This window comes from Anomalospiza imberbis, chromosome 3 (genome assembly GCF_031753505.1).
Source record: "Anomalospiza imberbis isolate Cuckoo-Finch-1a 21T00152 chromosome 3, ASM3175350v1, whole genome shotgun sequence".
NCBI classification, from domain to species: Eukaryota; Metazoa; Chordata; class Aves; order Passeriformes; family Viduidae; genus Anomalospiza; species Anomalospiza imberbis.
Window position 1 is genome coordinate 55,652,641 of NC_089683.1, and position 11,281 is coordinate 55,663,921.

General features: G+C 45.5%; 1 protein-coding gene and 1 long non-coding RNA gene across 2 annotated transcripts; one reads left to right on the top strand and one right to left on the bottom strand.

Moving 5' to 3' along the window:
• Positions 1-4,589: 4,589 nt before the first annotated feature.
• CCN2 (cellular communication network factor 2) lies at positions 4,590-7,725 on the bottom strand. Its single transcript, XM_068184492.1, has 5 exons — positions 7,367-7,725; positions 7,038-7,260; positions 6,655-6,906; positions 6,217-6,428; positions 4,590-5,890 (listed from the first exon to the last, which is right to left on the bottom strand). Exons 1-5 carry the CDS (start codon positions 7,694-7,696, stop codon positions 5,594-5,596), a joined length of 1,314 nt encoding a protein of 437 aa, XP_068040593.1. The 5' UTR covers positions 7,697-7,725; the 3' UTR covers positions 4,590-5,593.
• LOC137470800 (uncharacterized) lies at positions 7,377-10,839 on the top strand. Its single transcript, XR_010997253.1, has 2 exons — positions 7,377-7,514; positions 8,301-10,839. It is a non-coding gene; the product is annotated as an uncharacterized lncRNA (long non-coding RNA).
• Positions 10,840-11,281: the final 442 nt, after the last annotated feature.

Genomic DNA, 11,281 nt, shown 5'->3' on the forward strand with positions numbered 1-11,281 from the left:
GGTTGTAATTGTAGCTGTTTACAGAGTACTATTTTGTGCAATTTGTGCTCCTGGAAGTGCTTATTGCCCAGTAAATGCCACAGGAGCCAGCCTGTGTCCTCCCAGGAGCCCTCCAAGGCACACAGACCCATGCAATTCCCCTAAAATTGTACAGCTTTAGGATTTGGGTCACAGGTGGTCCAAACCAGTCTGACTGCAGTTATGTTGGTTAGCTAGGCTGACCAGAGTCCTGAAAACGGACAGAAAAGCTGGCTCTTAGCATTCAGCTCAGGAGCAGGAAAACACATTTTGTAGCTGCTGAAAGCTGCTAAATACCTGCTTTTAATAGGTCTAATTTAAACCAACAAACATTTATTTGGATTGCGCATTTCTTTCAGTGGCTCAATTAATGGGGCTGAGTAATGAATGGAGGCGCCATTGGATTGTATTAGCACTGCAGTACCGTGTTAGCAGCCTTTTGGTCCTGCTCAGGAGGCTGTAAAATGCTTTGTTCCTCACAACATAAACACCATTATGCTACTACCAGGGTTGAATTTACTTACCATTAAGCAAATGTATATAGTCCTGCAATTGGCACTGCCCCAATAACCAACAGGAGCTGAGGAATGTTGCCACCATATGCAGCCAGATGTTTCAGGGTGGGACATTTCAAAATGGGCCCATATTCACTGCTCTGGGGATGTGGGCTTGGACTAGCATAGAGAATAGCTGAAAAAGCCAGAGCAAGCGCTAAGGACGGCAAACAGTTGTTGTCTGATGCAGCAGCAATGCTGAATCGTGCAGTGGAGATGGGACCTTAGTCATGCTTCTAAACTCCGTTCAAATGCTAAATGTGTTGAAGGCTTTAGTACAGTTTGGAAACAGGTTCCTTGAAGAAATTCCTGGTATTTCCTGGTTCCAGGCAGGCTGAAAAACACTGTGAGAATGTAGTGGCTTTTGGTATGTCCATTTATGGACATGAATCAAAGGAACTGCAGGGAGGAAAAAAAGTGGAAAATGAGAGGAAAAATAAGTTAACTGAACTACTTCCTCTCTCAGATTCTTCTTGGGTTTTGGGCAAAGCCTTACAGTGGTATTTCATCCCAACTTCTCCTTGCTAACTACTTCCATATGTAGGCATAGTATAACATCAGTTAAAGCCACATTTAAGCACTGTTTTTAAAGAACTTGGGTTTTTGGTGCTAGGATACAGTCAGAATGGTTGAATTATTATATATTCAGGTAAGAATATTACTGTTCCTCCTTATATTTAATGTCTGTGTCAGTATAATGGAATGAGAGCTTTCTTGAAGTGTGAGGTCTGAAAAAGCTATGCTTCATGAGAAAAATACAAAGGATGTAGTAAAGAATATGCTATTTCTAGTGGTGTCCAAAAGTTAGTTTTCTCAGCTGAGTCCCTGTCTTTGTGAGACAAACAACTGGATACTGTTCAAAGACTTATTTGCTCCTGTGTGGTTGCAGATCATTAAAAGTGGCTCATTCTTGAAGACTTTTTTAACTAGTGTCTTTTGGATGTATCTTAGCTCTGAGGAATCTGACAAATTTCCATCTGGAGAGTAGAGCCTATTTCATATGAAAGGGCTATAATCTGTGTCTGTTGTTCACATCTGTATTGTGTTAGAAAGCTAAGCTGCAAATCCATGCAAAAGTGTTATGGTACAAAAATCTGAAATACGATGGTTTAGAACTATTTCAAAATATTTGATACTCTGGTCTCCAGCCACCTTGATTTTCTGTTTAATATTTAATTAAATACCTTTTATCAAATTAGTATTGACTTTACAGTGATTCTTTACCAACTGTATTATTAATATAGCTGGAGATCCATTTAAAGGATCTAGTAATTAGAATACTTTCAAATATGAATAAAATATTCTAAAAGTACAGTAGCAAACTTGCACAATAGGATTTTCTGAGGATGCAAACAACAAAAAGCAGACTTCCAAAACAAGATATTTTGAAAGGAACATGAACCAGTGTTCTCTCCCATGTAAGTGACTTTGGACTTTTGAACTCAGGTTTTTATTCTTCCATCTATGCATCTTAGGCACAAAGAATGAAATCAGGAAATTTCTTTACGGTTGAAAAGCCCACATTGTAGCCATCATTTAAGATGCCATAAATTCCACACAAGGGCTCCTTTTTCCCGGGATACCTTTGAAAGAAAGCCTTACAAACAGTATGATGCCTACCTATACCTCTAGGAGACCTTACAACAAAATATTTAAATTTCTATACCTTCAGAGATAGAACCTTCAGAGATAGAACCTTCAGAGGTTCTGTGAAATGGTATAAAATGGTGTAAAATGTATGCTTCTGTCAGAAGACTGTACACATTCCTAGGAAAAGGGGTGCAATTCATTATAATGCATACCTGAGATTTATGATCCCTGATATGTTCAGGGGAGAGCAACAACTTGCTTAACAGATTTGCATATGTAGCATACTCCCTTATTTTAATTCACAGTGGCAACAGCAAACGACTATCAAAATATTCTGACAGGCCTCTTCTGTGCTCTGCTGGCCTGTGAAACAGTGCAATAATGTGTCAGATGGCAGGCAAGGCAGTTCATCATAACATAATCTGGGAAAGGCTAGGTCCTGGGCTACTTTGGGGGAACCCTTTGTGGGTGTCTTTCAGACAGCCCTTCCTCAACCAGAGCCCTGCAGTTGCTCTCTGACCCTCCAGCCTTGTTTGCCAGGCACAGCTGGACGACAGTGCCAGGGGAGGCCACAGCGTTGTGTGGTTTAGGTACTGGAGATACAGTCCACACTGCAGAGAGCTGGGAGCAGGACATGAGTGAATCTCGTGGTCATGAGGCACATGGGAATGATGGTATTAGGAAATGTCATTCATTATAATAACTGATACTAACTGATAAAAGACTGCAGAGCAGAGCTGTTCATCAACACGCTTAAGCAGTGCCATAATGACCCCATTTCTCACAGGAATTAATCCCAACCTGCCAGGTACATTGTGCTTCTTTCTGTTCTGCTAATCCTGAGAACTTCTATGGCGATGGTTATGAATGAAGTCCACGTACATCCTGCCCTTTCTGGAACTAGAAATGAGAGTTTTCTTGTTATTTGGGGGTGGAGCCACAGTCGTGGTCAGGCAACCAGTTCTCGATGTTGTACGAGTGAAGTGTTTCCAGGGTGAGCTGAATGGCTGCACAATATTCATAATCTGAAAAAAAAACATAGAGAAAAAATGCTGGAGAGTCTCAGGGTGCATAAGAGCCAGAGGCTACCCAAAAGTATTTCATATGGGACATAGAAAGCCACTTCCTCATGCCAGGAGAATTCCTTTTATTTTTCAGAGGAAGGGAAAATGCTTCTATGGCCTTGAGCAAAGCCTGGTGAAGCCATTGGCAAGACTCTCATTGACTTCCCATTAGTTTAGGGCCCTGTTGTTCATCATTAGTCAAAGCTGGTGTTACACTGATTTGCTGCTAATGCTAGCTGAAATCAATGGGATTGGAAGGTGCTCAGGAAGGATGGACATTTTTGTAAGCTAACACTCTTTTCAGGAAATTCCAGATTGAACTTGTTTGCCTGAAAAGGATTCTTGTTGGAGAGCATGTTTTTTTCTGAAAACAAGAACTAATGCTTCTAGTGCAAAGGTTAATTTTGAAATCAAAGAATCTCCTTGTCTTAATAAAGGGACAAAAAAAGTCTGTTATTAATGTAGGTCCCAGCACAGGACTGAAGCTTTTCTTTTAGCTTCAGGGGGATGAGGGAAGTGACTCACAACTGTCTCTACAATAGTTCTTGCTTATCTAAGAAGAATGTTTGGACCATTATCAAAATGTGTAGCTCTTACAATACTTCTCATCCATGGCCCTGCAAGAGTTTGAACCCATGGACACTTTACACAGAACTGTCACATAAAATGGTTTGGCCTTGTCAGAAAGCAGGAAGATAATCTGCATAATTGCCACCAGAGTTCAGTGCTCTACCACACCACACTTAGGTGTTAATTCAAGTAAAGCTACATTTAAATTAGCCCTACACTGCATGAAGGTTAAATCAGAAGTTTTTTAGAGGCCCCTTCCAACCTGTCGTATTCTTTGATTTTTACGCCACAACTCATTAGCTATTCCCCGAGAATTGTACCAAATTTTGGACTTCTGGATTTGAATCTAGAGTCAAGAACCACTTCAATGCTTTTAGTAATTACAAATATTTTCCTTGCCTTAGTTGAAAACAAATCTTAACCAGTGGAACACCTCAATGAAATTAAGCATGTTGTGTGGTGTATTACAGCAGCAGTTGAATACCATGGTGACCAGCTGGCTCCCTTCAAACTACACACGATGCATGAGGAGACCAGCTGCACTTTCTAATGCCATACTGGGCTTGGCAAAACAAGCCTGGCCCTTCCCTCCATTCTAAATTCAGAAGAGTAACAAACTACAGTTGGTTCACTAGTAGCAGAATAGGTAAATCTTTAGCTTATTCCTAAGTGTATGTGCTTATGGAAAAAGAACCCACCACACATCACTTGATTTTCATCTAGTGCAAAAGCAACCCCATTAGAAACATGCAAAGGAATAGTGGAGACTCAAGGTAAATGAAATACCAAGTCGTTTATATAAAAAATATAAATACTTTATTTTCAACTAAAAAGGTGCAAACATGTAACTTTTGGTCACACTTCTCAACAAATAAACTGTCCAAAAAGAGCCATAGACAAAGAAAGAAACAAATGCTCAAGTGGAAGGACTGATGAGCAACAGAATAGCCATTTCTCTTAAAGCCACTTGTCTTATAAGTAAACATATTTTGCCCGATGAATGCTTTGTAACATTACAGGCACCTCAACTTCATCTTGACCTCAACTCACCATTTGGCCCTATCTGAACAATTTCCACTAGAGTATCTATTTCATGCTTTGAATGCATTGTCAAACAAGCTTTAAATCTTACCTATCTTGTTCCAAAAAAGGAGGCTATCATTGAACTTTCAAAGCATTAAACAAAAGCACAAAACTTTAAATTAATTTAGATAACTGTACAAATATATATACACACAGTATTTACAATATTCATAAAAAGTAGCTTGTTACAGGTAAATTAACTGCCACAAGCTGTCCAGTCTAATTGACATGATTCTGATTCTTGTTGGCCAAGCCATCTGAATCAGAGTGTCAGAGCTGAAACATTACTGTCCTGACTAACAGAACACCTTTTACTTAGCACTTTGCTGGATGTTTGCATTCCAGCTGTTGCTGTCTCTAAGCCAGCACCAGCAAACATGCTAATGGTCTCTTCTCAATTGCACTACTAGATGAAGCACGCTGTACCACATTAAGGGAACATTTGCTTGAATCTGCTTTTCCTGTCTGTTTCCCTTAACCCCATCATACCACCTCAACATGTTCTGAAGCTGTGTCTTGCTGTGGTCCCACTGTCCATTTTACGTTCTTCAAATCACCATTTGGGGTCAGTAGAAAAATTGTCTTAAGTCACATGGAGCAGTTTGTTGAAATTAAAAAAAACTGATTTAAATACCTTGTGCTATTGAATCATGTTTACAAAATGAGATGCAAATCAGTTCAAGTTGAGAATGTACTTAGCGTCTCCTTCTGGCTTTATGCCATGTCTCCATACATCTTTCTGTAGTACAGAGACTCAAAGATGTCATTGTCTCCGGGGCAGTTGTAGTGGCACGCGCAGGTCTTGATGAACATCATTTTCCTTTTCATGATCTCCCCATCAGGGCACTTGAACTCCACGGGGAGGGTGGCTGTTCTGTGGGGTGTGCAGCAGCGCCCGTCAGTGCAAACACCACAGAACTTAGCTCTGTAGGTCTTCACGCTGGTGCAGCCAGACAGCTCAAACTTGACAGGCTTGGAGATTTTGGGGGTGCGAATGCACTTTTTGCCTTTCTGTCAGGATAGAAGTGAATAGAAAATGTTTAGAAAGTAGGCTTTCACAAAGCACACTAAGCTTGCAAGTTAGTGGTGAGCAGCCATGCTAATCCTTACTTGCATTATCATTAGGCAAGATTGTCTTATATGGTGCTGTGACACGGCATGAGAGAAAATTAAGGACATTTAATTGTAAATAGTGATCACCACTAGGGTAAAACTCAAATTTCAAACTAAACCACTTGAAACTGACTACATGTCACCACTGCACTTTTGGCCACTGTCCTTTTGCTCGTGGATGGATGCAACCTAGTGCAGCATAGATAAAAGATAATCGTATTTACCTTGATGTTCTCCTCCAGGTCTGCTTCACAAGGTCTGACCATGCAGAGCCTACTCTGTTTCTCCAATCTGCAGAAGGCATTGTCATTGGTGACCCTGGTAGAGATACCCATGCCACAGGTCTTGGAGCAAGCACTCCATTCTGTGGTCTGCACCAGGCAGTTGGCACGCATCATTGTTGGGTCTGGACCGTAAGTATCTTCCAGTCTGTAAGCTGCAGGAGACAGAAAACCAAAATGAGACCACTGCCTGACCTCAGCCCTCTAAACGTTCCTTCCTTTTCCTGAGAAATTCAGGCAGCTACACTAAATCCGCGGGGTGATTCCACTAACTGCAGCTCTCCAGCCTCTGCCCGTGTCCACCTAGACCACTGCCTTCAGCCTCCGTCATGCAGGGTGCCCCCTCCCCCGGCTGCCATCTGCAGAGAGCCCCCTACTCACCGGCAAGTGCAGGTCCCACGGCAGTCTGCTCTTTGGCCTCATCGCAGACCCACTCCTCGCAGCACTTTCCAGGGAGCTTCACCCGGCGCGGGTAGGGGCACTCGGGGCTGGGCAGGCGGACGTCCATGCTGCAGAGGGGCACGCAGCCCACCGCGCCGTCCAGGCAGGTGCACTGGTACTTGCAGCTGCTCTGGAAGGACTCTCCGCTCCGGTACACCATGCCGCTGAACACGCACGGGGCGCCGTCCCGAGCTGCGAGGGGCAGGAGGCAGAGCGTGAGTCGGGCGGGCGGGAGTCTCGGAGGTTCCCGCTTTCCTCGCTCCCTGCCCGGCGGGACCCCGTTCCCGTCCCCGCGGCAGGCGGCAGCCCCGGTCCCCACTCACCGGTGCAGACGCCGATTCTGCGGTTGGCGGGGGAGCCGAAATCGCAGAAGAGCCCCTTGTGGTGGTCGCAAGGGTCGCGCTCGGTGCAGAGCTCGCCCAGCTGCTTGGCGCACACGCGGCAGCAGCCGCAGCCGTCGAGCACCAGGGAAACGCCGGCGGGGCAGGTGGGACCCGGCCCCGCTCCGCACTGGCACTGCCCGCTGCACTCCTGGCCCTGAGCCTCCTGCGAGTGCCGAGGGGACAGAGAGAGAGAGAGGGGGGCGTCAGAGCTGCCGCCGGGACCGGCCGGACGGGGCAGGAGCGGCGGCGCCGCGGGCGGCAGCACTTACCGGGCTGAGGAGAGCGAGCAGCAGGGCAAGGGCGAACCGGGCGAAGGTGTTGGGGACCATCCTGCAGCGGTCAGCGGCTTGTGGGTGGCGAGGCAGCGGCGTCGGGCAGGCGGCGGCGTCGGGCTGCCGGGCGGCGAGGGGAGCCGAGGTGAGCCGAGAGCTTCCCGCAGGGCGGATCTCCTCGGCGGCGCGGACGGGGCTGCGGCGGGCGCTGTGCAGGAGGGTGGCTGCTGCTGGGTGCTGCTGGGCTCCGCTCTCCTCCGCTCCGCTCCGTCCGACTGCGGCGGGAGATTGGCTGTGCGACTGCCGACTGCTGGGACGGACGCCCATTTATAGGCGGCGGCGGCGCGGCCTCGCCAATGGGCTGAATGGGGCCGCGGACAAACAGCGACATTCCGCGCATTCCTGCGCGCCGCGCCGCGCCGCCCGCCCCGCCCCGCGCCGCCGCCGCCGCCCCGGAGCGGCCCTGACCCCTGACTCCCGCATTCCTCCGGCTGCGCCCCCCCAGCGCACACTCTCATCCCCCCCTCCCCATCACGGTTTTTTATTTTTCGTCCCGATGTGTTTTAAATGTGAGTCCCCGTCTCTGCCAGCGCTCCCGGCTGCCCCCCCCCCCCGCCCCCGGCAACGCGTTATTTCGAGGCGGGCGACGGGTCCGGCGGGAAGGGGCGGCGGGGCGGTTGCCAAGGGCGTTCGGGGGAATCCGCTATTTCCCTTCCCCTGTGCTCGCCGCTCGTCCCTCGTCCCTCCCCCGGGCACAGGGGACGCGGGGCGGGTGGATCGGGGGTGGCGCGGGGTACCCGGTGTCCGGCGGCGAACGGTCCCGGCGCTTTGGTACCACCGAAAAGAGGTATAATTACACTACCGGATATAAATTGACTCTGTGTACCACTGAATCATACTGAATATTTGTAATGTGTTCCTTCCCTAATAGATGCTCTCTATGAATAGAGAGAGTGCCTATTTACTCTGAAATACTTGGCACAGTGAGTGGAGTCTGAAGCATGGAAGAAGTGGCTATTATTTTCCCACTGCCTGTGTGCAGCTGTCATTTCTGAGCAACACGTTCCTCGTTCCTTGCACATCCCTGCTTCCAACCTTCCTGATAGTCCGCCCCAGGATTACAACAAGAAGAGAATGGCATGCCGCCTCATTCAGCCAAAACCTTAACACTGTGGTTTGTATTTGTCTGAACCCAGAACGTAAGCATTGTGGCTTGTATTAAGTCACTGCAGATAACTGCTGTGATTATTGTTGGGTTTTTTTTTCTTTCTTTTTTTAACTGGGATGATGGCTCTTCCTCCGCCTCCTGTGTATGATTTGAATATTCAGTGATGTCATGTTGTTTGACCTCCGCTTTAACGCAAGGAATGCCAATGTTTTGGCTTTTGACCTGTGGAAGTATGTTAGTGTTTAGTAAGAGAGACTGGCTTAATGCATCGCAATAAGCAATCTAAAATCTGGTAGTACCTTAAGAGATCTCATCTTTTGTGTACAGGCTTTCCCCCACTGCCATTCTCCCTTGCTCCCCAGTTCTTTCCATCCCTTCATATCTAGGCATACTTCCATGCTATGATGCAGCAATAAAACAAGATTCATGAGGGGAAAAGAAGGTCTTCCATGTAGTGCCCCAGTAGGACCATTGTGCTGTAAAACTGCTGCTTATATTCTGCCAGCATTGTACTGTGTCTGGTAAAGTCATTTGGATGTCATTTCTTCTACTTGAAATTCTCCGTTAAAAGAAATTAAATTTTTTCTTCTTTGAAAGGAAAAATGAATCCCGGAGGAACAGTTATGGTAAATAATAGATGTTCCCAAAACCATGAGGTCTCCTAAAATCTGTATTTACTTGAAGGACTCCAGTGGCTTCAGTGCTGGGTAAATAGTATGTGTACCAAACTATGTATGACATGCATACCAAAATGCAAATGTAACCAGGTAAACAGAATGCCTTTTTTAAATGCCTAAATATGGTAGAACATCAGAGAGAGAGAGAGAGGCTCTAGACATGTTTTATAACTTTCCATGTAAGAGGTTTTTTCAGAGATACAATTTTATTAAACAAAACCTAAGAATCTCACTGACAGAAAAAATATGTTTAAAAGCAACAAACTACCAGAAAGCCAGGAAATCCAAAATTAAAGGATAAATCTGTACTAAGTCCTCCCACTGCAGGCCAAGTACAGCAAGCCCCATACACTTGCTGCCCTGAGAAAAATTACTTGAATAGTTATTTGAATTCAGAACTAATTCTGGTCTTGCACCGCTGTGGACCAGGCATTAGCCCACTAAATTACGAGTTGTATCAGCACATGCGGGTAGGTAAGAATCAGAGTCCACAGGAGTGCCTTTTGGTCATCTTGCTTTCTGTGTTAGATGTATCTAACAATGGGTACCTCATTGGTGTGTGTGTATGTATGCACAGGGGCTAAGGGAACTTGAAGGCAAAAGCAGTTCTTGCAGACTCCAATCTGTCTTCAGCTTATCCTTTCTCATGACAACCACAGAATCCTCAAGGTTGGAACAGACCTTCAAGATCATTTAGTCCAGCCAGCAATGTCACCTCACCATAATCACCCCTAAACAGTATCCCCAGATGCCACATCCAGGTGCCTCTTGAGTATGCCACAGGTTGGACAAGTACATCTTGGCCTTGATGCATAAAATGGTTAAAATGCTCTAATTTTGACTTCCATGCAGGTGTTTATACAGCACATGCTTTTAAGATAGTATATTTTTTCTGCTGAAACTAGGAATTCACTACACCAGCCTTGCAGACTTGTTTACACAGCTATATACGGTATGTGTGTGTCTACATCAGCTTCAGTTGGTGAAGTCTTGTAAAATGTACAGGTGTGGATTGCTACATTCCTCTCTTGTGTTTTTCCTTCTTTTTTTTTCCTGCTTCCCCCCAGAAAGTCACTTGATCAGGTATCAGACATAGTGAAAACCTGGCAAGACTACAGGAAAGTGGCTAGACTTGGAGTGTTTGTGTACTTAAAGAAAGAATCTTGCACATTTTCAACTTTCAGTCACAGATATTTTTTTATAAGAGCAATTGGAGGTCTGAGCCAGCCCTCAAAGCGGAAATCAAAAGCTCCCAGAGAAACATACCCGAGGAATGTGAATCTGATCCAACAACCATACGCAATGCACATACAGTACTGTCAGTCTTATAGGAAGTCTTGCCATATATGGACATCTGGACCCTGAGCTGTTTATCATCACGATAGGCTTGTAGCTGGCTACAGACATTTCTGGCTTGCCTCAGGTTTTGTGTGCCAATTAGTTCCTTTCCCAAAATGCTCACCAGGATATTTCTTTAAAATTGTCATAAATACATCTCAAAATTCTGAGAGGTCTGGTTAAAGTTACGTTAGTAGGCTTTTGCTTAAAATGCAGATTCCAAGAAAGACTTACTCCGCTAGCTCAGAAATAGACACAGAATAAAAATAAAGAGATTTATTCCATCATGAATGTGGTTGCGTGGTATTTCTCTTTCTTAGAAGTAATCTGGTAGCTTATTCTATGTATCTGTAGGCATAGAAAGGACTCTGAAGTAGACCACTTGCTGAACCTTTGCTTATCGTTTTCTGGGGAGAGGCATGATCTCATGAATCAGCAAAGGCGAAGAAAAGACCACATTTCCCAGGATCTGTCAAGCAACTTATCCGTGTTGTGCAATTTGTACTGCTTGGTTAAAGCGGTACAAAGCCTTTCACCTTGTACTCCTGACAATCCATGTCAGCTACTCTTACTAATCAGAGCCATTAGCTCTTCTCCAAAGTGAAGCAGAATTAGAAGGCAGGAAGGGGCAGTGGACGGCATAGGCTATGGACATGTTTGCTGCTGAAATGGTGGCCATAGTCCAAATTCCTCAAGATACTGATTCAGATTCTCTGCTAATATCAGTTG